This window comes from Setaria viridis, chromosome 2 (assembly GCF_005286985.2).
Source record: "Setaria viridis chromosome 2, Setaria_viridis_v4.0, whole genome shotgun sequence".
In the NCBI taxonomy this organism is placed as follows: domain Eukaryota; kingdom Viridiplantae; phylum Streptophyta; class Magnoliopsida; order Poales; family Poaceae; genus Setaria; species Setaria viridis.
In genome coordinates this window covers 30,972,246-31,000,131 of record NC_048264.2, presented here as the reverse complement: position 1 = coordinate 31,000,131, position 27,886 = coordinate 30,972,246, and the positions used below count along the sequence as shown (strand labels likewise).

The 27,886-nt window shown below is 48.4% G+C and overlaps 3 protein-coding genes and 1 pseudogene across 3 annotated transcripts; 1 reads left to right on the top strand and 3 right to left on the bottom strand.

The window, feature by feature from the left end:
• Window positions 1–999: 999 nt before the first annotated feature.
• LOC117845625 (uncharacterized) lies at window positions 1,000–5,986 on the bottom strand. The gene is made up of 5 exons (XM_034726688.2): window positions 5,486–5,986; window positions 4,065–4,117; window positions 3,203–3,247; window positions 3,081–3,125; window positions 1,000–2,061 (listed from the first exon to the last, which is right to left on the bottom strand). Exons 1-5 carry the CDS (start codon window positions 5,615–5,617, stop codon window positions 1,176–1,178), a joined length of 1,161 nt encoding a protein of 386 aa, XP_034582579.1. The 5' UTR covers window positions 5,618–5,986; the 3' UTR covers window positions 1,000–1,175.
• Window positions 5,987–9,737: 3,751 nt separating this feature from the next.
• Window positions 9,738–10,507, top strand: LOC117846637 (ATP synthase small subunit 6-A, mitochondrial-like; annotated as a pseudogene).
• A 6,386-nt stretch (window positions 10,508–16,893) lies between these two features.
• Window positions 16,894–20,135, bottom strand: LOC117842429 (trimethyltridecatetraene synthase). Its single transcript, XM_034722885.2, has 2 exons — window positions 19,083–20,135; window positions 16,894–17,768 (listed from the first exon to the last, which is right to left on the bottom strand). The coding sequence occupies exons 1-2, from the start codon at window positions 20,007–20,009 to the stop codon at window positions 17,136–17,138; spliced, it is 1,560 nt and encodes a 519-aa protein (XP_034578776.1). The 5' UTR covers window positions 20,010–20,135; the 3' UTR covers window positions 16,894–17,135.
• Window positions 20,136–24,380: 4,245 nt separating this feature from the next.
• LOC117842231 (trimethyltridecatetraene synthase) lies at window positions 24,381–26,398 on the bottom strand. Its single transcript, XM_034722606.2, has 2 exons — window positions 25,391–26,398; window positions 24,381–25,223 (listed from the first exon to the last, which is right to left on the bottom strand). The coding sequence occupies exons 1-2, from the start codon at window positions 26,309–26,311 to the stop codon at window positions 24,591–24,593; spliced, it is 1,554 nt and encodes a 517-aa protein (XP_034578497.1). The 5' UTR covers window positions 26,312–26,398; the 3' UTR covers window positions 24,381–24,590.
• Window positions 26,399–27,886: the final 1,488 nt, after the last annotated feature.

Sequence of the window (27,886 nt, the reverse complement as noted above, 5' to 3'; positions counted from 1 at the left end):
ATGGAAAGGTGGAGTTTGTTTTAGAGGCTTGCGGTGCAGGAATCTCACCTGGATATTTCCAGTTCCGGCGCATTTGGCGAGCCGCGGTACGGATAGCCTTAGCCACTAGCCCACTACTAATGGGGCTCACAATACAGTGCTGGCCCACGAGTCAGCGGTAATGGGCTTCTGGATTTGGCAGCGAGCGAGGCCAGGGCGCGACCGCACGGCAACTTGCATGTCAGGATGGGGGTAGATTCACCCCCGGTCCAGTCGCCCGTCCTGGCCTCCTCCCTCCATCTTAACATGCATGTTGTGGAGATGCGAAACACGCTGCAAAGCGTATGCCGTGTGCCCGTATCCGACTGATCGTGCCGGACTGCCGTTCCATCTCATCTGCCGTCTTTTTCGTCCACGAACAAGGCTGAATGACCTCACAGGATCACAGCATCCACGTCGTTCACCCATTTCAATTCTCGTCTCCTTCAGATAAGTCAAATGGTATCCCAATCTTTCCCAGAATTGTCTATCTGCTGTTAGATTTCGTGTCCTCTTCCTCTCCACTTGGGCTGAGCAAATCACGAGTCAAAATTATGAGAAATGATACGATTATTTATGGATGGAATTCTTGGAGCATATACAACAAGTAAATTCAACAAGACCCAAGTACCGTAGTTGCAGCTTAGGTAGAGCTCTTCCTACTTTTAATTTACTGTGAGAGGTGATTCTATGAGAGAAACGATTATGTGTCTGAAAATGATTATTTAGGATAAAATTTAAGTATGAAATGAAATGATTTTGAGTGCGAAAAGAATCAAGAGGAACTCTTTTTTTTTCAATTCGCACCTCTTAGTTAATTTCATTGAATCATGTCACGAAATCGAAGATGCATGGAGTGGAGTGAAGGCATGCAACAGATCGAGAAAAATGTTTCCACCTCTTCAACGAATTTATGATGGTCTCTCACGCTTGGTGGCTTTTCATACTGTTGGCATCCAAAGGCAACTGGACCATGAAATATAAAGTCAAAAGGCACCCGCATTTTTATACTTGATGACTATCGACGCTAGCTTCAATATCATCTGATGATTTGGCATTTCTTTACAGAAAAAGCAACACGCCATATATCAAAGTACGAACGAAACCAAAGGAACAGAGACCAAAAGAAAACGAAAAAGAAAACGTCTACATCAACTTCAGCACAAGCATCCGGTGGCACAGCACGGATTCCGGCACCCAGAACATCGACACCCTTCTGTACACTTCTTGCACGACCAAACACACCCGCACGAGCACCCGGGGCACGAAGGCTTCGGAACGCTGCAGCACGATCTCCAGCAGCAGCTGCCGCCGTCTTCACCCTCGCAGCAAGACGACTGGCACTTGCAGCAGGAGGGTGCCCCCTTGCAGCACGAGGACTGGCACTTGAAGCACTGCTTGCAGGAGCAGCACCCCCCGAACAGGTTCGAGCACTTCCACGATTTAAAGCACCCGAAGCAACTGAAGCAGCTGGAGCAACTGGGGCAGGTGCAGGAGTAGCATTCCGCGCAACTGCAACATTGTGCGCTGAAGCAGCTGCAGTTTGGCTTGCGGTTGCAGCAGTCGCTGGGGCATGAGCAGCACCCCTTGCAACTGCCGCAGGGGTTGCAGCCGGAGCAGCTCGGCATGGTACAGGTGCAGCAGTTTGGGCTGCACTGGAACTTGCAGCATGAGGGGAGCACAAAGCAGCTGCATTTTGGTTTGCACCATGAGCCGCAGTTCGGTTTGCAGCATGACAGGTTGCAGCACGTGCTGCAGTTTGGTTTGCAGCACGACGGACTGCAACATGAGCTGCAGTTTGGTTTGCAGCACGAGCTGCAGCTTGGACTACAGGATGGGCAATCAGGTTTGCAGCAGGACACGTCACAACATGAGCAGCTGTTCGGCCCGCAGCACGGCTTGTTGCAAGATTTGCAGCTAGGCTTGCAGCACGACACATCAGGGCATGAACAGCAAGAGCAATCGAAGCAACATGGCCTTTTGCACTTGGGCAAGCACTGGCAGGAGCAGCAGATCCATGGCACGCATATGCACAATTTTGATCTGCAGGAAAAGATAACTGCAAGCTCAGCATATTCAGTAAAGATAATTGTGCCAGAATTCATAGAAAAAATGTGCCACAAATTCAGTACACATCTACACATCTACACCCCCTTAAGTCAATAGAGTTTGCTACACATCTACAATAACAGGGTAGTACAGATGCTCTGCATTGCTGTGAACATGAAAACAATTTTCCATCTTATAAATAAATCAAATGGTGTTATTATACCACTGAAAAATACTTTATGATCTAGGAAAAGTGACAGGTAAGTCTAAGAAAATGATGACTTCAGGACCAACAAGAACCATGCTATAATGAGCCTTTAGGACTTGTGGATGTACAAATTTCAGCAAAGAATGATCCTTCAGTGTGTTCTCCTAGTGCAATGGGTGGAATGTTTATAGAAAAACTATGCGGACATCACTATTAACTACCAAAAATTAGACAAACATTTTTCTTTAGTGTACAATCTGATTGCTTTGGTCAAACAGAACATGTATACATATTTGGGCTTTTTTATAAAAAAAATATGTCTTTCAAGCAGACAAGATATTGAAGACTTATGATGCTTTACTACCACAGCGACAAATAGCGTCAGTTGAGAAAGGAGGCGACCATGTCACCTGTAGGTACTGATGGTGACATGCATGCGTTACTTTGTTGACAGTGCCTAAGTTCAATTAGCGAGAAAATGATACCGAAAATATTAAGTACTTTCATCAATTTCCTAAATTAAGCCTCCGTATTTGCACTTCCCGATGCACACTACTTGTTTGCTCTACGAAATGCAAGGATATCAGTAACTTGCATTCTCAAGGAGAAAAAAATACAGCAGACCAAAAGTTTGCTTGTTCATTTTTCATTTATTGAAGTACTTGAATGTATTGCCACAGGTTCCCTTTTTTTCATCAGGCCACAATTTTTTTTTGAGAGGTGAAACAAAAATAAAACATAATCAAGATTGGCATTAACCTGCCATGTAATCCATAAAGAAAAAAAAGTATAACAGAATATGTACCCGATCCACCAAAAAAGACCGCAGGATCTGTGCCTCTTTTTCTCTCTGAAAAATTAAAGGAAGCCAAATTAGAAATAGCAGATGCTTCAAAATAATTGTAACATCAGGTCCAGAGGCCGTACATTGGTAGTAGGGGATCTTGTTTTGTACCAACAAACTCATTTACCCTGGCAGGTTTTGAATGAGGATGTTAGCAGAATATAAACAGAACTTGCTCCAAATAGTCAACAAACAAGTGCGGTGGCTGAAAATTTAGATATAATTTATATTGGTTTTCAATCGCGCCCCAATCAAGCTATCTCAGCATTTTAAGAACTGCCATAACATGCACCACAAAGAAAAAACATCAATGACCAATAATCTAATAGCCTTCTCAGCCGCAAATATATATATATATGCACATTCAATGGAGTAAACATATAGTAGCTACTTTTGGGCACACAAAGATTCATTTTGAGTACTTACACCAGATATAGCAAATATAGTAACAAAACATTATCATCCAGTCCTTCAGGCCTACCAGAAAAGGTGGGAAGTGCTGGTAGGCAAATAGGATCGCTGAACTACAAGCTAAAAGTGAAAAAAAAAGATGTCCAAAACAAAACCATGTGCTAAACATTGTGCTGTGTGTGGCTAGTCAGCGAATAATAGTTCACAACCAATATTTAACAATATAAGAAAATCAGCACTCGGTATAGTTTCAAATTTAGAACAACATAACAATGCAGACACCCAAATTGATATATAATTGGATTAATGTACGAACCAAAACAGATACCAATTATAATATACCTGCATCAAGATTCATGGTATAGATTTGAACATGGTTGACAGAAATCAGAACCGAAAGGTGAAAATTGAGTTCAAAATGATCAATCAAATGTCATTCAACATTAAGGCCTGAATTTGATCCTAGAGAAAAAACACATGCAACATTCCGAAGGCAAGATTAATATGCAATGCATGAAGGACGAGAGACCCTACTCTTTACAGCTTCTAGAAACTGGTGGAACTCCTTCAAGTGATTGTAGCTCGTCCTGCAAAATAAGATTGCTGTCAAACTATTGTAGTTCTTCCACTCTATGCTACACGAGAAAGTGCTCAAAGAAAACATTGATTTCGGTTTTTGAAGAAAACATTTATGTCATCTGTAAGCTGGATCACAAATGAGAAACAACGTTAATTAATATTTGGCACTATACAAAGTTTTTTTCCTCCCTAACTAACAAACATTAGATGGGTGAGAATGACTGTGGGCCCCCTCCTCCATAAAAAATGAATGAGAACATTTTATTTTTCGAAACATTGAATGAGAACATTTTAAAATTTAAAAACATCCGAGAGAAGAAAAAATCCATCATGACACTGTAGAACACACTAAAAGTCTAAAGCAATAAAATAGTGAGCCCGTATCACTTTACCACGAAACTAAAATTAAAATCAAGACCTCCCACTGACTGATTTTAAAGGTGGATTCTAGTCTCAAATATGGTGACATAACTAATTGACTAATAATGAGACCTCCTGCTTTACTGAGCCTGGAAAGCAAGTGAACTTGCAAGAAGAGATAAAAAGACGACCAAAGCACACTTGGCCACTAAAGAAGTATACTTTAGCCATCTGAACAGCATCGCAAATATGCTCCTTGAAAGCGTAGCACGGCGTCAAAAAAGCCCTTCATTTCCCTTCAAAAAACACAAAATCTAGTCCAGCACATGAAAAGCCCCAAAACTGTGGCAGCCCAGCCCATAAGCACCAGTACAGTACGGTACGGCAGCACTGCAGGAACCCTCATGATGGTGCCTGACGAGCCATGCCGTGTGCGTGTCCGCGAAGCAAGAACGGAGGGGGGGGGGGGGGGGGGGGGGGGGGGGGGGGGGGGTGCGGGCGACACGCCCACCGCTGCTCCACGCGCAGCACTGACACGGGCAGTGCCAGTGCCACTGGCCAGTGCCCATGCCTCCCCACTTTTCTCCCAAGGAACCGAACCGCACGGCCCAAGAGGTACAGCCGCGGCACGCCCAAAGAGGGCAAGCCTGTCGCGCCTCGGGTTAACTGCGCTGCCGCCACGATCCGCCGCCCTCACCACCTCTCCTCTCCCTCCGCATTAGGCTCCCATCCCCAAACGAAGACGAAATTAATGGCGTCCTCCAACGATCAGAGTTCGCACCAACCTGCCCATCAACTACTGCATTTCCCCCACGCTAGTCGCTAGTACCTGTACTTGCTCGTTCTGCGCCCGCTTAGAAAAAAGAGATCGCGCGACGAATCGGATCCTACCGGTGGTGATTTTTCGAATTTTTTAATGGGGGGCAAGTCAAAAGGGAGACGAAGGGAGGGGGCACAGCCCCCGAGGGGGTTTGGAGGCGGGAGGAACACGGCCGCGGAAGGCCGGCGATGCTCACCTTGAGGAAGTCGACCTCGCGGTTGAGGATCTGGAGCTCCAGCTGCAGCCGGCGGCGGCCGCACAAGTCCGGGTACCTCGGCGGCGACTTGGGCCGCGGCGGCTCCAGCACCACAGCCACCTGCTCCCCCATCGGCCTCACATGCGCAGGCGGCTAGCAGAGCAGTATCTCGCCCACGACCGCCGGCCTAAACGAGTCCCGGCGCTCGGGATTAGTGAAGCGGAATGTTGAGGAAGTTGTGGTGGTGGTATGAATCGCGGTGAGGGGAGAACCGGGCGCGGATGGCGGGTAGCATGTGTGGACGTGCGAGGCGGAGCTCGGCTCACGAGCGCGCGTGCGCGTGCGACGGGAGCAGGGCGAGGAGGAAGCAGAGGAGGAGGCGGTGGGAGAACTGGATGGGGAAGCGAGGAGCAGGACCCCATATAGCGAGAGGGCGGGCGAGGGAGAGAGAGGATGGCTGCGCGGGCAATAATGGCAGAGAGGGGGGGAAGGCGTGGGGTTGAGAGAGAGAAACGGGAGAGCAGGCGGAGTGGGGTTTAATGAGAGGGGAAGGACGCTGTTGGGGTTTAATGGGTGGGGGCTTGTTTGACTGCGAGGTGGGCCCTAGGCCCACGGGGCTGAGGGGTTTAAGCTGCCGCTGTGTGTGGGGACGGGATCACGGACGGCGTTCCGTTGTGTTTTGGCGCAGCTGGGCTTTGCCGTTGCCGCTGGGCTGGCCGCTGCTGATGATGGAGGCTGGAGCATTCTCGGCGGGATGGGTCCGGTGATCGATCGGCGTGGGGTTACGACGCCGGCTCCGGTCATGAGCTCTACAGTGCAAGGCCATGATGCCAAGCGTCGGTGAAATCATTCCGAGCGCCGACCGCTGCGGAGGATCTGTGCCTGAACTACACCTTTTTTTCCAGAGGGTTTGTGAACTTGAACAAGGTTGGGCTGGGTCACCCACCCGGATCATCCAACAGGAAAGGTTATGACCCCACCCGGTGCGACAACACAAACGTCACAACGTATGAGGGAGGCTGATGGCACGTCCGGACTCCCCTCCCGAGTGGTGGCGTATGAGAATAGACTGCACAGAACGATCGAAGCGTTGATAAAGACGGCACTGCGCCCGTCGGCGACGACGCCCCATTCCCGGCCTTCCCAATCACACACAGGCGGACAGGCTCACCCCGCTCGCTCACCATTGCGGCTAGCAGTGCCGCCGCGAAACTCCCTTCACCAACCACGATAATGCGCCCTGACACGTCCACGTCGGTCCTCGGGACCCCACAGGTAAGACTCAACGCCCAACACGATGAGTGCGCTGGTGCCCATCGTCAGAGGGGGTACTCCCCACTGACCTAGCAACGGAAAAGAAAAGCAGAGGAGCAGCACGGGGCCTCGCGAGCCCCAGGTGTCAGCGGCGCCCGTACCGCGGGACGTACGGCATGTCTCCTCGGCGGCCCACACGCACGTCGGGCGCGGGGCCCCCACTTCCGCAGCAGCCACACCGTGGTGTGGCGTGCCCCGGCGGAATCGATCGAACAGCTCCCCGCCGGAGAGCAGAACGCAACCACGGAGTCCGAAGTCTGGCTGACACCCCCGCTCGATTTGAAAGAACCGGCGAGCGAGGGCGATGCGCGCGAAATTTCAATGCGCGCTCGGGCGGCGCGCTTCATCCTCCTCCGTTGCAGGGCTCCTGCGACGCACGCGACACTGTGGCTCTGCCGAGCAGCGCCGGCGCAGAAGCTGTGGTTGCTGCACCTGCACCCCGTTTCAATGCTCGTCACGCTCCCTGGATGCGCCCCTGACGCCGGCTCGCACCAACTCTTGGCAGACGGCGAGGAGTGGTTGTTCCCTCTGTGACTGTGAGCTCATGAGTTTCTGATGGTAGCGGTGGCCGGTGGGAGAACCTGAGATCGGCCGCGTGCGCCGGCGGTGCGCTTTGTCAGCGAGATTGCAACGGGATGCTGCGTAGTACTACTCCTACTAGACAGTAGATATGCCATTACGCCGCATTGATCGAAGTACGGAGTAAATGCGATTCGAGAGTTACGGGAGCTGTACAAATCCTAGAGAAGGCACCAACGGCTCACACAGGGTGCAAACAGCAGTACAGCCAACTGCACCACACCGTGGTCCTGCTCCTGCCGCGGCACGCCGTAACGTCGCCTTTGGGCACACCCTCTGTCCGTTTGGCCCCGCCGACAGCGAGCCCACCGATCGCAGCCGGGGGACCCGCTCCTGGCTCCGTGGGACCGCCGACGTGGACGGGAGCGTGCGGACGTGGGGCCCCAGCCCCGCTCGCGCGCCCACCCACGGCCGAAAACGGCTCGCTGACGTGCGCCGCTCAGGCCTCCGGCAGCAGCTGCTGCGGCAAGCAGGAGTGCAGGACCAGAGCGCGGACGCGGCAGCGTTTTGTCCCCCCTCCCGGCGGATTCCTCATTCCTGATGGGCCTGCGTCCACTGGGCAGTGGGCTGCAATCCCACACGACTCGTTTTAGTTTCTTTTTCCTTTTCTTTTAAATTAAAGGAAAAGGACGATTTAGTTTATGGAGAACTTGAAATTTGAAAACCCCTTGTGTTTCAAAATCTCGATACATGCCTGAACCGGAGACACTGCAGAACAGTTTTTCCTCATGATGCATTCGTGAATACTGCGTGTAAAGTGAACTGTGTGGCATCCTATCCTAGGATGGCACCCATATCAAGCGAGTGAGAGAGCATCTCCAATCGGACTCTCATCTCACCCCCTACTCTTCATTTGAGAATTCAAAGGCAAAAAGACCATCTCCAACCGGTCTCTCATCCCAACCCCATCTATCATTCGGACTCTCATCCACCCCCTCAAGCTCTCAGATGTAGGAGCTCATAGTCGAGCTCTCATCCTGTCGCGCGCCCAACTGCCGTCGTTCTCGCCTTGGCTCGGAATGAAATCTCCAAATCGATGCCGCGTTCGTGCCTTGGCTCGGAAATCTCCGAATCGAGGCCGCTACCGGGGCGACGGCCGCCTCCCGGCGAGCCCCCATCTCCTGCTATCAAATTAAGTAGAGAGAGTGAGAGGAGAGAGATCGAACTCGTAGATCGACGATGCCTGCGCTGCTGCCGCGTAGGGACCGCGAGGCCGCTAGCTCCGAGAGGGGATGCGGCCACACCTGCGAGAGGTCTGTGCGCTGCCCCGCATGCTGGACGCGAAGGCACGACCCCGCACAGGTGTCCAACCGGCCAACCCATGGACGAGTGGAGGGTGCTGCTCGCCTGCAGGAGTGGGAGAGGGAGAAGGAAGATAGGTGCTCGATTTTGCGGAAGATTACTGCTGCTGCTTGCTGCTTGCCCATGGGAGTGGGAGCAGAGAGGAGCACGTGGGAGAAAGAAGAGAGAGACAGAGAGCGGAAAGGGCGAGACAAGGAGCAGCATTTTTTTATTTTGCAATTGATTTTTTTAATATCAACTGATAGTGATTTAACTAGGCATTAAAATTAGCCGGTACAAATAATTATTGTGAATATAGTTCTTCCATAAATAATAGTAGCAAATAATTTCATTTACACATAAAATAGTAAGTTTGTTAGTTAGAAGATGTGAATAAAAATAGGGATGGGTGGAAAGGAGTATACGAGAGATCGGTTGGATTGCATAAAGAGGGGAGTAGAATGTAGATGAAAAATCCTCGTACGATGGAGTAGAGGTTCAATTTGGAGAGGTCGGTTGGAGATGCTCTCTCCGTTACCGGTGACCCCGGGCAGGCGCAGCAAGTGCAGACGCCTCGCCAGCTTTCGCCCAAAGCTACTCCATCACGCAGGGCCCCCGCGCGCTGCTCCGCCTGCGCCACCACCCCTCCCAGATCTGACCGTCTTATCACGAGTCGCGCTTGATCCGCTGGACCGCATGTCCCCCGCCCCCGAGACGGATACGAGGTTTGGCCGGCCGTGCAGCGATGGGGCACGCTATTACGCTCCCGCCAGTTCGCCTTTGCCTCGCGCAGCAGCGGCAGCGGCAGCGGCACAGCACGCAGCAGCATCACCATTCGGCTGGGGCGCCTGCGGCCCTGGCGCGCCGTGGGCCGTGGGCACGTGAATCCCTTGCCGCGGGCCGCAGCGCGCTGCCTGCGATCTGCAGCGCGGCGCGGCACGGAATGGCAGGCAGGCTCCCGATCCTGCCTGTCCGGCCGGCGGCCACACACGGCGGATCGAAGCGCACCCCCCCTCGCCTCGCCGGATCCGTTTCAGGCGCCCTGTGGACAGACAGGGTTGAGGCCCTGAGGGGTTCCCCGGCCGTGCGTATGGCATAGTTGAGTTGCGCGTGCACCGCGCGGTGCGCTACAGTAGCATCGCGCATCTGCGTCGCCGTTGGTTTGGTGTCATGGTGTGTGGTGTGGTCCGCTGGTCCCTGGCGGCCAGCCACGGGGACCTGCCGCGTAGCATGCCGAGCGGCGCATGGTCAGACTAGGATTGGGCCAGTGAACGAACGCAACATGGGTTGTAGCCCGGCAAAAATCTACATGGTCTTCGGACCGGTTCTGCGAGTTGGGCTGGACGCGATGCACATGCTGTGATGCGAAATGAGCGGATGTGTTAATGGTAAAGCTGGCCCGCCGCTGTTATTCTGAAACCTTGCAGATCGATTCCATTCCACCAAGCCGAGTGAGCAGGCAGAGGACGAGATCGACGCGCGGAGCCGGGGATGAAGACGTTCGATCCGTGGCCGGTGTTCTTCCGCCGGGAGTGGAGCCGCAGCTGGCCTTTCCTCACCGGCCTCGCCATCACGGGGTACCTCATCGCCAAGATGACTGCGAACTTCACCGAGGAGGATCTCAACCAAGTTCGTCCAGGAGCACAAGAAGCACTGATGAGAAGCGGCGATTCTCCGTTTTTATATCACGCTATGGAGGTGGTGACGCGGACATGCCGCTCCTTTTTTTAATCCAAATGCATGCGATTTATAATTTTTTTTGCGGGTATGCAATTTATGATTCATCTGTGATCTACTAAGAGGCAAATGTATTTTGTTGAACGAAAAGGATTCAGCTTCTGATTTTGACATCTTAGACCCCGTCTGGATTGAAGGAATTTCAAAGGAATTTTGGAGGAATCCATTTCCTATGTTTTGCTAACATCACGTGCTGTTTGTAACGGAGGAATGGAGCTCGCCGTTCCTCTACATCCGCTCCGACTCAGAGTTTTTGTGGAAAACGGAGGCGCATGCACGTGTGCGAGAGAAAAAGAGGGCGTAAAAGAACACAGAGACGAGGGAAACCAGAAGTAATCAGATTTCAGCTGCCGGCCACCGGCATCAAAGCGAGATTCGCACAGCTACAAGAACACCTCACTGTCGAGCATGCCTCTTCTCGCCTTCTCTACCTCAAGTGCCTACTTGAGAGTCGAGAGGGGTGCGGCCGTGCGGACCTTCCCGATGCGAAAGACGTCGAAGGCCTGCAATTGGTTGTCGAGACCGGGATGCAGCGGCTTCCCTGCAGGCCTGCGTGTGACATGAGCGAGAGGCCCTGGAGTTCGGCGCTTGCGGAAGAGATAAGATCAAGGGTCAAAAGAGAGGATGCATCGTGAAAGGGATAAGATCACAGTACCAAGTCTATCACTAATGTGTGGGGTAGCTGGCTGAATGGGTTCAGACGTCAGTGAATTACTGGCTTAGTATAGGAAATTTCTTGTGCAGTGACTAAGTGAGCATACTTATTAGTAATTAGTACCACTTGAAAATGAAAATAAAAATCACGTTCCTTCTAAACACCAACTCATCTTAAATTGCTCACTTCCAAATTTTCCTACCCTTTTCTATTCTTGAGTTCCAAACACCAACTCATCTGAAATTCCTATATGTTTCCATTCCTCTGTTTTGCCACCACATATCATTCCGATTCCTGTATTTTTCCTTTTTCCCTTTCCTGTGTTTTCCAATCCTCCATTCCAAACAAGCCCTTAACGTAGGATCCAGTTTCCTGTCTTATCTCTGGAACTATCTTTCTAGGTGTAGTCAAATGAAGACATCCGATGGGTGTGCTAGTTGCATTGCTCTGTTCTTCCCTGCAGGAGTGCAGGGCTTGTTTGGAAATCCAGGGGATTGTATCTCAACATGTAACTATTCAATTTTATTTTCTGTAGGAGAGCCGCACATCTTTATATTAATAGGAAAAAAACTATTTATCTAAACATTGAACTGTTTAGTTTGAGTAATGCGGCGTTGATGACTCACTTCTAATTAGGAGCAACGCCATTTTTGGCTAAGAAATTGGTGTTGATTTGTGACCAAACTAAAGTTAGAGTAGTGAAAAAATCGAGGCTAAAAGTAAGAGGTGGTAGCTAATAAAATTTTTCAGAACTGTGACCATGACGTGTGGAGCAAACATGTCCGTGTTGCTGAGATCCTAACTAAGAAACGTTAATCCAAGAAATGTAATTCCATGTCAAAGGAGTCTGAAAACTTCGAAAGAAAAATACTTGTATTTTAGAAATTAGGTCCCCATTTTATTTCTCACCAAACGAAGCAAAATCAAGTCGGCACATTAAGGGCGTGTTTAGGACTGCTCCACTCAAAAAAAATAGCTCTACTCCACTAACTCTACCTTTTTTAACTTCGCTCTATCAACTATAGGAAAATAAGGAGCTATATACCCGTTTAGCTACCGGATGCAACTCTAGCTCTAGGAATTGTAGGAACTAGTGGGAATAGTCACTCTTACCCTTGGGTGGTTTTTTTCCCACGCCGCTACAGTGCCCATCTAGTGGGAACTAGTGGGAATAGTGGGAATAGTCATGCTTCATCTTACTTTTACCCATGGATAATTTTCATATTGGAGAATATAGATAGCATTGTTCCAATCAAAATTTAATATACCTAATAGGTGGTACCAAATGATATTACAAAATCAACCGCACCAACATTAACTAGTTCCAAGCAAGAGAAAGAGCGGTGGCCAAATCATCACAAAATACATCCATAGTTGGAGTGTTGGCATTGGAAGTAGACCGGTGGGACGCTAAGGAAGAAACTACATATTTGTTATACCTTTTCGGGATAGTAGGTATGTAATTAGGATCATGACAAACCGATCAAAGTCAATGTCTTCACTTCCGTGTTCACGAATATAATTGTGAAGGACCATAGTAGCCACAACAATCATCTTTTGCTTGTACATGGGATACGGTGGCATCATGTAGAGAATTTGCCACTTCATTTTTAATAGTTCAAATGATCGCTCAATAACATTGCGAATAGATGAGTGAATATGATCGAACCTTTCCACGGGAGTCTTTGGTTCCATACCCCTATACCATTTGGGTAAATGATACCTTTCACCCTTGTAAAGAGCTAGATATCCAGGGCGATTAGAATAACCCGCATCAACGACATAGTATTTGCCTGCAAAATAAGAAGATAATACAAGTTATTATTTGTTCAACATTGGGACAAGTAAAACATAAATTATGTAAAGACGATGTTACCTTGTGGAGGATGTAGGAAGAATTCTTCATCCACTCTAATTGCATTGTACAACATACTTGTGTCATGCATAGCTCCGGGATGAAACCCATGGATACATAAGTGAAACGCATGTCAAAATCACAAATAGCTAGAATATTTTAAATTGCCATTTCAGTTTTTCTAATATATCTTACCATCTCCTCGGGTGTGAAAGGACTGAGATGTTGTAAGGTGTGAAAGGACTGAGATGTTGTCTAGAGAGGGGTGAATAGGCGAGTTAACCAATTTGTAAAACTTCAACCTACTCAGCAGCATTGCCCAAGCCAAACCGGTCAGACCAGTTCACTAGACTGGTTAGACCGATCCAGGTAGGGTGGCACACCAAGTGCTGCTCGAGTCCCTCCTTGACTTCTAGCACCAACCAAACTTGGAGAGAGGCTTCTGGAGATGATTTCCAACGGGGAAAAGTAGTCCTTGCACACAATACAATCACACCCAAAAAGATCGAAACGGAAGCACAAGTAAATTGTTAGAAATCAACAAATGAAACAAACCAAATGAAGATATGAGGATTTGTTTATCCAATGTTCAGATTCACTGCAATGAATCCTACGTCTCCGTTGAGAAGCTTATTGGAATACGAGTCTATTTCAACTCCCTTCCAACAAGCCGGGTCACTTTCAACCACTTTTCTCGTCTCCACTAGATGATCTTTTTCCTTGCGGAGACAAGATCGCAACTCTCACAAACTTGCCGCTGCTCACCACACCTTGGGAGCTAGCCGACGATGCCTAGCCGTCTAGAAGGCACATACAAGCTTTACATAATAAAAGCCGGGAGTGCCCTGAAAACAGGAAGAAAGCTATGAAAATAATATATCATAGATTCGTAAGAACATAAAAACTTAGTTTTTTTAGATATGTAGACTTGTTATTAATAACAACTCATCATTTTTCTATTTAATTGCAGTGCCACAGGCAACCTCCTGGCTCTGTGCTATGCGGATATTACATGTGCGAGTTCCTCAGAAACAATGGGAGGTACCGCACGAACCCCGAAGACGTAAGTCTCTTATACACTGCCACGTGCTTACTTCCTAATGGTAATACTGGTAATACTGTAGATGCCTAGGACCGACACTCGTGATGTGGCGCTCGAAGACAAAGGCATCGACAACATTTGTAGGGATATGGCGAGATTCATTCAACGCGAGATTTCTCATAAGGATGGAACATTCTTTGATAAAGATGACGTGTTGATGGCAGACGAATGTAAAGGTCTTCGTAGATGGACGTAGTATTTTTAATATTAGCATGACAAAGAATAGCTCTATTCCAAATGTTGAACTATGTGAATTATTTATTATTCAAGTTTGTTGAATAATGTGAATTATCTATTACGTACAATGCTGTTTTTAATAATGTGAATTATTTATTATTTAAGTTTGTTGTTACGTGGTTGGAGATACATATTTTAATTTAATTTGGCGGGTAAAAACTGGCGAAAAATAAAAATAATAAATAATTCATGGAAAATAATATATTGAATGGAAAAATAAATATTCCTGTCGAGTGGCATAAGCATCCGCTAGCATAGAAATCTCTTGTGCTAGTATGTGCTGGTGGGTGGCTAATGTCAACCATCAGCACAGATCGTTCTGTGCTGGCGATAGCACCATTTGTGCTGGCTCAAAGTTGCTAGCCAGTGCTGTACGGAGCACTTTTACCCGGCAGTACAGATATTCTGTGGCATAGTGATTCAACAGCAGCCTGTAGCTGCCTCTTTCATCCGATATGAAGGTTAACTTAAGACCACTACTCAGTTGATGCATGCGTGCATGCACCGGCGCGATGCATGTACTGTCTGCTGGCTGCCGTGCTGCTGCATTGATTTGACGCGAGTGACCATGCACTACTGGAAATTGGAATTTCCCTGTGTGTGCCCAATTACCCTGTGGGTTTTTTTGGGTGCACGTGGGAATTGTAATTTGTAACGAACACACAGGAAAATGACCAAACTCACAGGGAAATAGGATTTTCCTTGTCGGTTTCCAAACAACCCACAGGGAAATTCACAAAACGCACAGGGAAATAACTCATTTCCTCGTGGGTTACGTAAAACGCACAGGGAAATTGATAAAACGTATAGGAAAATTGTAGCACATGGAACTCATTTCCTAATTGTGAGCACTTAACTTTATGTTTCTCACATTAAAACTTGACATAACCTTGGTTTAGTATGGTTGTTCATAAAAGTAATCTAATTATAATTTTTATGCAATATTATATCATTTTAAGAATTTAAATGTATTTCTACCTATTTATTTGAATTACTTCACCTTTTAACTACATGTTTTGCAAAAATAATTACTAAATTGGAGAAATATATGTGTGTCACTACATTCACACGTTGGAATAGCAAAATATGAATTTGGGAGGCAGAATTCAAATGTTTCTATAGTTTTCACTCTAGTTTCATAGTTACTTTATAGTTTCTGAAATTTGGTAATATCCAAGCGTTAGTGAAAAATTCCAATTATTGGTTGGGCATAAAATACATTCTTATAACTTGAACAAAAAGAATCACCAAAAATGTTGTATGTAGGTAACAGTTTTCTTCATTTGGTGTTCATTTGAGAGCACATGTTTATAGTAAACTCTTACGTCTTTAAAGTGATTCAAAGAGATAGTAGCTAATTTTGACTTTTCATATGAAAATTTAATATAACATTGTTTTAGGATACTTACTCATGAAAATAATTTAATTATGATTTTGGTGCCATGATATATATATATATATATATATATATATATATATATATATATATATATATTTCTTAGAATTTAAATGTGTTCTACCTATTTATTTATATTTATGGTTAAGAAATTATAACACTTGTGGACTTTGTCCCATGCATGCATGCATCGTCAAATCCATATTGCTTTGCCGTCCATTCCAAACAAAAAGGGGAGTGCTAGGCTACTCCTATCTAGTAGCCTGGCCACCACCCTTGGATCAATACTTCTATGCCACATCTGTTGGATTCGTCGGTCCTTTTGCCTACCATACAATCACTTTTTGGATTTGAGAGCTGCATTGCAGGATTATTGTTTTCCATGTCTTCAACTTTCACGATGCACCTACTCATATTTGAGAAGCTGTTGCGGAGCATCGGTACTTCTATGTGGAACCAACTTGCATGCACATGAGATGTTGTCATCGTTCCCGTTGTCCGTGCTCAGATATGATAAGCCGTAGCGGGATATATTGGCACTTCCGTATAGCAGGGAATTGCAAATTGCAATTGAAGGTAGTAGGATTATGCTTTTCCACGCTTGCCTCCAAGGTTGATGCTCTTGAGGGTCTACTGTAATTTTCTAATAGGGAAAAACGACTTCGATTCATGACTTCCCAATATGGATGTAATTGATATCTTTAATTGTTTGGAACAGGCTCAAAACCATAGAGATGTACTCGGTTTTTTCCTAGGATTCTAAGTACCACGTTATGGATCCTTTTTCTTGGTATTGGTTTGTTTCCCTTCCAAGACACGTGATGCATGTTTTGACTTTCTTTCTCCCCTTATGTGCTTGCGATTATTTTATTTGTTCGTCCATGTTGTTTTCCCTTGCCGTAGGTTGTAGGACTACTCAAGTTCAATTTAGGCTAGCATCGTTGTTTAGCTATATATGTTGCTATATTTATTAATTGTTTACAACATGAATTCTTTAATTAATTTTAGACCGTTAGACCTTCATAAAATTTGACGGTGCATATTCTTCTCTTTTTTTATTAACGTGAGAATTTCTAGACCCTCTCGATGAACGTGGTGACTTATTTTAACACTATTGCATTAAGATAATAGATAGATGTTGCTACGAGGGATTGTGTCAAGATTGCAGCATACAATAATTTTCAATCATGGATAGATATCCGTGGTAGAAAATAGCTTTATCTACGAAGAAGTTATTATCAAGTTTGCAAAATAGCGGCCAAAGAGACTTACGAACCTTGGATATGACTGCAATATGTAGTTGTGTACTCTGGCTACACTTGCTTAGGGAAGTTATTTCGCTAGCTATAGTCATAACGCCATACACCACTCAAACCTTGAGAAGAACTTACATACTAGTAGAGTAACAGCAACAAAAAAAAAAAAGCAAGCACCAAGTGGACACTGGGCAGCAACGCAAGAACCACGCCTGTGTACTGAAGACACACGCATCGATCAAGCCTCGGCGTAGAGGTGTGCTGGCAGCTTGGGCTCGACGACGGCCTCGAGCGGGAACTTGCGCGGCGTGGACAGGCCGAAGATCTCCTCCATGCTCAGCTCCTCCTTGGTGAGGCCATCGGGGAGGCTCCACGAGAAGCCGTGCAGCAGGTTGGCGAGGCTCACCTGGATGACCTTCAGGCCGAGGCTGTACCCGGGGCACATCCGCCGGCCGGATCCGAACGGCAGCAACTCGTAATCTTGCCCCTTCACGTCAAGCTTGCTGCCGAGGAATCGCTCCGGCATGAACTCCTCCGGAGCGTCCCACAGCGTGGGGTCTCGGCCGATGGACCACACGCTGACGAGCACGCGCGTGCCGGCGGGGATGTCGTAGCCGGCCACGGTCGTGTCCTCGCGGGACAAGCGGGGCACCAGCATGGGCGCCACCGGGTGCAGCCGCATCGTCTCCTTGACGATGGCGTCCACGTACGGGAGCTGGGGAATGTCCTTCTCCGTGACCCAGCGGCCGCGGCCGATCACACGGTCCAGCTCCTCTGTTGCCTTGGTGAAGACCTCGGGCTTCTTGAGGAGCTCTGAGATGGCCCACTCGACGGTGACCGCAGAGCTCTCTGTTCCGCCGGCGATGAGGTCCTGCACATGCCATTTGTGGTGGTAGTTAAGTATGATTCTTGCACGGCGGAAAGTAAAATTTGTCAATTGGATGATGCTGTGTCGCCGTCAGTGTTCTTTCCCGACTGCGGCATTTGTTGCTTCGAGCATGTCTACTAATGAAGCATTTCTTGTGCAGGTGGTGCGATGTATGTAGTCCCATCAAAGCACTATTTGTATCAACTAGAAGTATGTAGTCCCATCCCTAGAGAAGTTCAGACATCATCATCCGGACAGTACACAGCTAAGGGCGTCACTCTATTTGAGCCATATGCACGAATTTGGAAATCATGGGCCCCTCCCAAATGTCACGTTTTCATGTGGCTAGTGGCCCACAATCGCTATTAGACGACAGATCGGCTAGCTCGGCGTGGACTCCCACATCCTGCTTGATGCCCGCTTTGTGACCAAGAAGATGAGAATATCCAACATCTCCTCATCAGATGTGTTTTCGCTAGATAGTTCTGGTTTTCCATCCTACAGTAGGTCTCTCGACCCTTGCCAACTGACATTTCTCAGAATGACTGGTGGTGAGAGTGGAGAATGAGGTGGATGGCGATTTGCGCAAAGGCTTGAACTCTCTTATCATCCTTGGAGCCTGGACCATCTGGAGACATCGCAATGACTGTGTGTTTAATGGGGCTTCCCCCAGGGTTGCTACGGCTCTGACTTTTGCCAAAGAAGATGCCCAACTGTGGAGCATGGCTGGAGCTAAGGGCCTCCCCCTGCCTGCTGTCAGAGGGGTTGATTAGGCCTTAGCTCTTGGCTTTTTTTTCATGGTCGTTTTTTATTCTTGTCAAAAGTGATTAGGATCTTCAGGTTCTAGTGTATGTGGGTGTGCTCAGGTCTCTGTATGACTCTTTCTTTTCCTATTAATACAATGATACGCAGCTCTACTGCGTGTTTGAGAAAAAAAAAATTCAAACAAGCAGGTCCGTTGATCAGTGCTTCGGATCCTGAAAACGACGAGATGGCGGGCCAGGACACCCATACCACATGGATCTCAAGGTTCTTCGGAAGTTTGAATAAAAAATGAACTAATCAATGGAGGCTGGTGGGTTTAGAATGTGTGGTTACTAACTGTGTGTTCTCGCTCTTCAGTTCAGATACGATTAGTTATTGGTAGCGAAATGATGCTTGAAGTTGTTTAACTAAGTGATTAGTTATTGGTAACGTGCAACACAAGGTCCTGATCTGAAATTATCATGTTTGCTGATGTACGCGAGTAAAACCGAACTAATAGAATCAGAATAATCCTACTGAAGATTAGGATCGGAATCATGTACAACAACTCACCTGAGTGAAAGCCTTGACGCTCTCCCTGTTCAGCTCGACCTCCAGGGAAGGGTCGTCGGCGATCTGCAGCAGCACGTCGACCATGTCCTTGGCGACGAAGCTCTTCCCCTCGCGCAACCGCCGCTGGTTGTGCTCCTCCACGACGTGCTCCAGGAACCGGTCGAACATCTTGCCGAGCTTCTTCATCCTCTTGATGTACCCCTGCAGGTCCATCCAGTCGAGCCACGGGATGGAGTCGCCGATGTTGAGCACGCCGTTGAGCAGGAACAGCTCGTCGAGCATCCACTTGAACTCCTCGGGGGTGGTCACGGAAGACCCACCGGCAGCCACCTCCTTGTCCAGGTACTTCTTGCCGAGCACCATGCGGGTGATCACGTTCAGGCTCACCGTGGACAGGTAGTCCTTGAGCATGACGGCGCGGCCGGAGCCGGAGACGGCGTGCAGGTCGCGCAGCAGCGCGCGCACCTCGGCGGCGCGGATGTACTCGTACGACTCGAGGCGCTTGGCGCTGAAGAGCTCGGTGAGGCACATCTTGCGCGCCTGCCGCCAGTAGGCGCCGTAGGGGGACCAGGTGATGTCGCGGTAGTTGTAGGTGGTGTACTTGCCGGCGGCGGTCTTGGGCCGGTCAGTGAACACCACGTCGTGGGTCTTGAGGAAGAACTTGGCCATGTCCACCGACGAGCCGACCACCACGGGGAACGACCCGAACTGGAGCTGCATCAGCGGTCCGTACTTCCTGGACAGCTCGTGGATGGAGCGGTGCGGGAGCGCGCCCATCAGGTCCAGGTTGCCGATGATCGGCCACGGCTTGGGCCCCGGCGGGAGGTTGTACGCGCGGCGGCGGCGGTGGCGGCAGACGATGGCCTTGAGAAGCATCACGGTGGCGAGCACCACGCCGAGGAAAGACGCCCATGGCGGAAGCTCCATGATTGGTACGTACAGTTGAGCTAGATAGGCTGCTGCGGTGCTGACTCAAGACGGCTGATGGCGGTGAAGACTGGAAATGGCTGGTTAAGTGAGGAGTAGACCTGGCGAGTTGGTGCTGTGCCGGGGCGCTTACGGACTTCTTATAGGCGGGTGAAGCGGTGGAGCGCGTGCGGAAGCTGCAGTGTCACTTGGTGGGAAAGGATGGGGAAATCAGAGACGACTTGAGCCAAAGAAAACTAGACGGTGACGATGGAACGACGACGACGTTCGTCTGATCAAGTCCCGGGAAACACGTGCAGATGAAGCTACAGCTTTTGCAAAAGGAACGACGACTTGAGCACTGGCAGATTGTTCGATGTGGCAGAAATTTCACTCTGTGTGTTGTGCTCTTTGTTCAGATCCGCATTCTGGCGGATTCAGCATTCGCATTTCACCCCGTATACACTTAAAAGTATTTTTTGGATGATTTTTTACCGTCTCCAAAATCTGGTTTATTTGCACATATATGTACTACCCTACTGGGAGCACTCCAAAGTCCGAACCGTGTCTTTTTCAGTGACCACTGCATGATCAGCAGACCAGGCAGGTAGTTGGAGAGCATAGGTATCAGAGGTTCATGTCCGCATGGTGTGGCATCAATTAGTAACACGACTCGATGTAAATTTGAGATGTGAAATTTTTTGAAAAGTTTGTGTGTGTGTGTGGTGAGGATGGGGGACCATGATTGATTTAGAATCATGCAAAGTTTCCAGAGCATTTTGTGTCGAACACTTAGTTTCGAATTTTGTATCAAACGGCAAGGCACTTTCGTCGGAGTGTGAAAGAAATTCACTAACCCTCTAGACTTGACGTTTGACTTGAAATGACACCCCAAATTACTGGCTCTGTAGCAAGTCAAGTACTAAAAGAAAGATTCAGAGCAGTTAGCATGCTTTGATGCAATTCGATAGGCAAGTTGCAATTTCTAATGTGAACTGATGGTGTTATGACCATTAGTCTTTTGGTCCGCGTGGGCTTCACCTACTTCTTCTGGAGGTCTTTTACTGTATTGACGTTGCTTAGATATACAATAATTCCAAGGGGAGTTTCTGGGACAGCACAGAGAAACACCTATTGCCATTGATTATCAGACTTCTGGACCACGTTTGAAACGACTGACTGACCGTGGACTGACCAAAGAGCTGAAAGGCAATTTTTTATTTGCCCCATGGAGTTTGCTTTGGTGACAGCGATGGATTTGCTACTTGATGTAAACAAAAGCTCTTGTTTTAGCCCTTGTGCAACTGCTCTGTCGGGTTCTTGATGTGTTTATGATTTTTCTTAAGAACCATATTGCCACTAAACATTTAAATCTATGTGGTTCGTTCCTACGTTGAAGGCTTGACTTTCACTGGGCGTTTTCTACCTTTTTGACTCTTTTGAGAGGGACCTGCTGTCGTTTTAGACAACCATACTATAACAATTTGTCATCAGAGTTTTATGAGTTTCTCATGGTTTATCATAGCAATTTCTTCGAAATTGGAAAGATAACTAGCTTGGAGGTGAAATCTTTTGAAGTTATGGCCTCATAGTCAACTAAATATCATTAGCTAATATGCATGGTTTGAAGTGTTTGCATCTATGAGTTAGCGATATCTTCCAAAATCATAGATGCCATAGACAGCTTGGAATAACACATAATTCAGACGCCCAAGCAAAATAAAAGAAACTTCATGTTTTTAGACAAATGGACAATGTTAAAAATACATAAAAACGCTTGCTTTTGCCAACATGAATCAGATAGAAGGAAATGACTGTCTCTAAAGTTGATACATATATGATGGTTCGTAAAAGGACATTTGTTGTATAGTGTGAATTGCAGTCAACTCATGGTACAGTTTCAAGCAGCACGGGTTGAGCTGCTAGCCCGCTGGGCCAGCTCGTGCTGCAAGCCCGCAAAGACAAGGCATCTAACCTGCATCTTCTTCGCGACGTTATGCGGGCAACCCGCGTAACCTAGCCACGCTGCATACCCGCGTTCGCGCACTCCGCACCTCGGCGCCGCCCAACACGGCAACAACCGGTCATGCACCTCGATAGCTTGACCATGGACCTCCTGCTCTCCACACCGCGCGTCGCATCCTCCGATTTTGTCATCAGCGATGGCACAACTTAATTCTAGGCATTCGCTACGAGGGACCCGCGCACGCCAACAAGCCTCCATCTCCGAGCTCCTGTGCCTTCTCCGAGTACTCGCCGGCACACACAGCATCTATGGCCTGTGCGTGGGAGGGGAGTTTGTGGTGGAGTGGAGGCCGATCGGGCAGGACGCCGTGCTTCCCAGCGACGACCCTGGTCGAGTGGCAAGTTACACGCTTGAGAATTGAGATTTGATCTCTACTATATGTGGTGCGAATCCAACAACATTACAACACTATCTAAAATTCTAAATATCATACAACCAAGGACAACAGAGTTCATGCGAAGGTCTGAGAATGGCAGTGTCAGAATCTTGCGTGGCTGCTCCTCTAAATTTCAGGACCCTACTTCAGCTTCAATGGAATTTCAGCATTGCAAGACAAACCTGAATAACCAAGTGAACTAGGTGACCACAATAGCAGAGGTTACGATGCCGATTCTAGAACCAAGGAAACAGAAGGAACACGGCAACACCGCGACAGAAGACTCACTTCGCGGTGCCAGCGGTCACGCGGGTGGCCGCAGAGCCCGCAACAATCTGGCGGACGTACGCGGGCTGCCGCTTAATCCCGCATATAGGATTGCGGCTCGTGCGGACGGGTGCGGGTAGCCCGCAATCTGCCCCACTTGCATCCCTATCTCATGGAAACCTACATTAAATTGGTAAATTGGCAAATAACTTGCTATTGTATTTAATATAAAACACGTCTTCTTAATTTTACACATCGGAAATATTGCACATGTACAGACGTTTCTTTAATCCGTGATTATTGTTTTATGAAAATTGTTTATACTTTCATTATTTAATAGGCAAAATCAAACAAAATACATTTACCTCGGCTGAATTAAGCACATATAAAAAAAGTCGAGTATAATGATTACAAGGACTACGGTTCAAGAATAGGATCATACAAGTTTAAGTATCATGTACAGAGACAAGTGGACATGTACTCAAAGCGAAAGAACATCATCACGTAAAGTTGATGGCTTAATCAATCGTAAACAGTATTGGTGTTTTCTCGCTATGTAGTTACTCTTTTTGTGTTTTCTGACAATTTATTCAGTCTTCAGCAATGATGATTGAAAGGTAATATGACATTCATCAACATGAGAGAGTTGGAACCGGACCATATTCTATTTGGGTAGCATAACAATTAAAGTGTATAAGAATCTGTGATTAGTCCTCTCGTTGTATTTTACATAGTCTTTCCCATAAAACCCTGATTATACCCACATATTCTTTTATAAGATCAACAATGATGATTGGAGGGTTCAAATATATTATATCAATTTGTTTATCCTTTTTTTTATCTTGACACAACATTCTTGAAATAATCAGAGTCAAATTATGTTTAGTGATATCCAATGATGTTAGTAAGGCATGAACAGTTCATAGGCCAGGAGTATGAGATATTCATGCCACAATAATGTAAAAAGGTGGAACAAAGTGTGCATACTGAATAGCCACCATTCATATAGGTACTTACTCGACCGGATCTCCTTATTGTATTTACATTTATTCAAGTATCAGGTATGGAGCCTAGAAAAAAAATCATCTAGCTTTTGTTATTTTTATCATTGCTCAATAACGGCCCTTCAAAAATATGTCCACATCTTGCACACTCAAATGTGATTTTTATTAGTCTTGTTTGGAACTTGCTGGATGGCTTCCACGGTGCAGTAAAACTACTGTCATTGTCACCCTTGTGATGCATGATATATCAAAATTGGATGGCTTCCGCGGTGAAGTAAAATTACTTCCATTGTCACCCTTGTGACTCGTCGTCATTCGTGATATATCAAATACAATTGTTTCAATCGTTCATTATCCAATACCAATATAGACACTACTCCATATGCATGCTCCCTGCTCTGAGAAACATGTCCTGATTTCCAAGCTTAGGCGCATCATTTGTTTTTTCTTTTTTGTGGTTTAGGTATATGATGGTGGTGGTGTGACGTTTGGGTCGGTGCTAGCGGTTTTATTGTTTGGTCCCGGTAAGATTTAGCTGATTTATGTTTTACAGCTTATCAAGTCTAGGAAATGTTGCTACGACGGATCGTGTCAAGATTGCAGCCTAAAATTATTTTCAATCATGGATAGATATCCGTGGTAGAAAATAGCTTTATCTATGGAGAAGTTATTATCAAGGTTGCAAAATAGCGGCCAAAGAGACTTACGAACATCGGAGATGACTGCAATGTGTAGGGAAGTTATTCCGCATTTCCGCTATAGTCGTCATAAGGCCATACATCACGCAAACCTTGAAAAGAACTTACAAAGTAGAGCAACAGCAACAAAAAAGCTTCTTTCAAAAAAAAACAGCAACAAAAAAGCAAGCAGCAAGTGGACACTGGGCAGGAACGCAAGGACCACGCCTCTACTGAAGACAAACGCATCGATCAAGCCTCGGCGTAGAGGTGTGCTGGCAGCTTGGGCTCGACGACGGCCTCGAGCGGGAACTTGCGCGGCGTGGACAGGCCGAAGATCTCCTCCATGTTCAGCTCCTCCTTGGTGAGGCCATCTGGGAGGCTCCACGCAAAACCGTGCAGCAGGTTGGCAAGGCTCACCTGGATGACCTTCAAGCCAAGGCTGTACCCGGGGCACATCCGCCGGCCGGATCCGAACGGCAGCAGCTCGTAATCTTGCCCCTTCACGTCGAGCTTGCTGCCGAGGAATCGCTCCGGCATGAATTGTTCCGGCGTGTCCCACAGCGTCGGGTCGCGGCCGATGGACCACACGCTGACGAGCACGCGCGTGCCGGCGGGGATGTCGTAGCCGGCCACGGTCGTGTCCTCGCGGGACAGGCGAGGCACCAGCATGGGCGCCACCGGGTGCAGCCGCATCGTCTCCTTGACGATGGCGTCCACGTACGGGAGCTGGGGAATGTCCTTCTCCGTGACCCAGCGGCCGCGGCCGATCACACGGTCCAGCTCCTCCGTGGCCTTGGCGAAGACCTCGGGTTTCTTGAGGAGCTCTGAGATGGCCCACTCGACGGTGACTGCCGAGCTCTCCGTTCCGCCGGCGATGAGGTCCTGCGCGTGCCACATGCCCAAATGATTCTTTAAAGTTGGTTGACAAGGTTATTACTTATTAGACCAAAGCTACACAAAGTACTGATCTGAATGGATAATGTTTTCCGATGTATATTCCAGTAAAACAGAACCAGGAGAACCAGAATCCTACTCGGACAACAACTCACCTGAGTGAAAGCCTTGACGCTCTCCCTGTTCAGCTCGACCTCCAGGGTAGGGTCGTCGGCGATCTGCAGCAGCACGTCGACCATGTCCTTGGCGACGAAGCTCTTCCCCTCGCGCAACCGCCGCTGGTTGTGCTCCTCCACGACGTGCTCCAGGAACCGGTCGAACATCTTGCCGAGCTTCTTCATCCTCTTAATGTACCCCTGCAGGTCCATCCAGTCGAGCCACGGGATGGAGTCTCCGATGTTGAGCACGCCGTTGAGCAGGAACAGCTCGTCGAGCATCCACTTGAACTCCTCGGGGGTGGTCACGGAAGACCCACCGGCAGCCACCTCCTTGTCCAGGTACTTCTTGCCGAGCACCATGCGGGTGATCACGTTCAGGCTCACCGTGGACAGGTAGTCCTTGAGCATGACGGCGCGGCCGGAGCCGGAGACGGCGTGCAGGTCGCGCAGCAGCGCGCGCACCTCGGCGGCGCGGATGTACTCGTACGACTCGAGGCGCTTGGCGCTGAAGAGCTCGGTGAGGCACATCTTGCGCGCCTGCCGCCAGTAGGCGCCGTAGGGGGACCAGGTGATGTCGCGGTAGTTGTAGGTGGTGTACTTGCCGGCGGCGGTCTTGGGCCGGTCAGTGAACACCACGTCGTGGGTCTTGAGGAAGAACTTGGCCATGTCCACCGACGAGCCGACCACCACGGGGAACGACCCGAACTGGAGCTGCATCAGCGGGCCGTACTTCCTGGACAGCTCGTGGATGGAGCGATGCGGGAGCGCGCCCATCAGGTCCAGGTTGCCGATGATCGGCCACGGCTTGGGGCCCGGCGGGAGGTTGTACGCGCGGCGGCGGCGGCCGACGATGGCCTTGAGAAGCATCACGGTGGCGAGCACCACGCCGAGGAAAGACGCCCATGGTGGAAGCTCCATTGGGACGCTGCGGTGGTGCAGGCACAGGAGGCTGTGGTGGTGATGGTAGACTGGAAGTGTGGGTGGCTGGTGAAGTGATGAGTTGAGTTGCGAGGTGGTGCCGGAGCGCGCGGGCTTCTTATAGGCGGGCGCAGCGGTGGAGCGCGTGCAGAAGCTGAGTGTGACTTGGTGGGAATGGGCGGGGAAATCAGCAGACGACTTGAGCCAAAGGAAACTGGACGAGGGGACGGCAATGACACTAGTCTGTCGTCTCCCGGAAAACACGCGCCCGGGACAATCTATTGTTCAGTTACGAGCCCACGGTTTTGGCAGTAAAAACTCCGAGAGATTGTTCATGGTAGCAGTTCAGTCTGAGCTATGTTTTGTGCAGTAGTGTTCCCTTCACTAACTGAACACTGACAGTAATTTTTTCTCACCATCAGAGTGATGAGATTCAGGTTTTGCATTTTACCACTGAAGTGCTCTCGCGGTGAAAAGTCACCCCGGGGCCCGGGCACGGTACAGGGACACTAGCAGTTTTCTGTTTGTTCATCATTCGCCGGGGGAACACCCTAATCCGTGTCGTTTTCAGCAGCCACTGCATGATCGGGAGAGCAGGTAAGGAGTGAGAGAGCACGGGGCATCAGACGCTCATGGCCACATAGTGTGGTATCAATGATCAATCGGAATTGCAAACCGAAATAGCACGTGGTGGCATGGTCAGGACACCCGATTTCAGCACACACTTGCTGCCCAAAATCGTCCTGAACCAAGGCGCTCCCTATGTCTGCACCGAACCCCCTGATAACTGACGCGTACTATCGTCTGCGTGTGGCGTCCACCTGTGTGACGCAATTGGCGAAACGGCACGGCTGTGAAATCTGAAAACTGAATGGAAATTTGGATACGCTTACATTCAGTTTGACATTTTCCAGTGCGATCTATCTCTTATCTGCAGGAAGTATCGCTCCCGATCGGAAGAATCCAATCGTAACACCTTCGCCGAACTGTGAACGAAATGCACCAACCATCAAGGACTTGACGTTTTGACTCGAAATTTCACTTAAAAGTACTGGCGTTGAGGCTGTATATCGAGTCAGGTCCTTAAAAACCATTCGGAGCAGGTAATATCATCCTGCAACCCCGTAGCCAGTAGCCGCCAATCGAAACTGTTACATCGATCGGCAATTTGCAGTTTTGTTTGCAAACTGGCTCTATCATTGACTGACGAATACCATGTGTTTACTTGCCTGACACCGAAGGAATGGAATTCTCTAGTGATATTTACGCGCAATTGCGAGGGGAATTGCTGGGGCAGCACACGGAAACACCTACTGCTGTGGACCGACTTCCCCCATTTGAATATGCTGACTGACCGAGGACTGACTGACTTCCCTTTTTCGTGGTGTTTGGCTTTGGCGACAGCGATATGTTTGGATTTTTGCTGCGGTCAGGCAGGCCTCGTTATTCAGCAGCTATTGCTTTCGTGTTGCGCTGGAGCGGGAGAAAAACGGGAGAATCTTGTTACAGCGTACAGTTAAAGCCCATGCATGCAGTTCAAGTGTTAAGGACTTGACCCTCACAGGTCATTCATCT

What these genes read in the sequence shown, in the direction of transcription:
- LOC117842231 (XM_034722606.2), bottom strand. Translation starts at nt 26,311, where the DNA reads ATGGAGCTTCCACCATGGGCGTCTTTCCTCGGCGTGGTGCTCGCCACC. An exon ending in GCGTCAAGGCTTTCACTCAG is followed by an intron (nt 25,224 to 25,390) that starts GTGAGTTGTTGT and finishes TGGCACGCGCAG; the next exon opens with GACCTCATCGCCGGCGGAAC.
- LOC117842429 (XM_034722885.2), bottom strand. Translation starts at nt 20,009, where the DNA reads ATGGAGCTTCCGCCATGGGCGTCTTTCCTCGGCGTGGTGCTCGCCACC. An exon ending in GCGTCAAGGCTTTCACTCAG is followed by an intron (nt 17,769 to 19,082) that starts GTGAGTTGTTGT and finishes TGGCATGTGCAG; the next exon opens with GACCTCATCGCCGGCGGAAC.
- LOC117845625 (XM_034726688.2), bottom strand. Translation starts at nt 5,617, where the DNA reads ATGGGGGAGCAGGTGGCTGTGGTGCTGGAGCCGCCGCGGCCCAAGTCG. An exon ending in GCGAGGTCGACTTCCTCAAG is followed by an intron (nt 4,118 to 5,485) that starts GTGAGCATCGCC and finishes CTTATTTTGCAG; the next exon opens with GACGAGCTACAATCACTTGA. An exon ending in CAAGATCCCCTACTACCAAT is followed by an intron (nt 3,126 to 3,202) that starts GTACGGCCTCTG and finishes TTAATTTTTCAG; the next exon opens with AGAGAAAAAGAGGCACAGAT.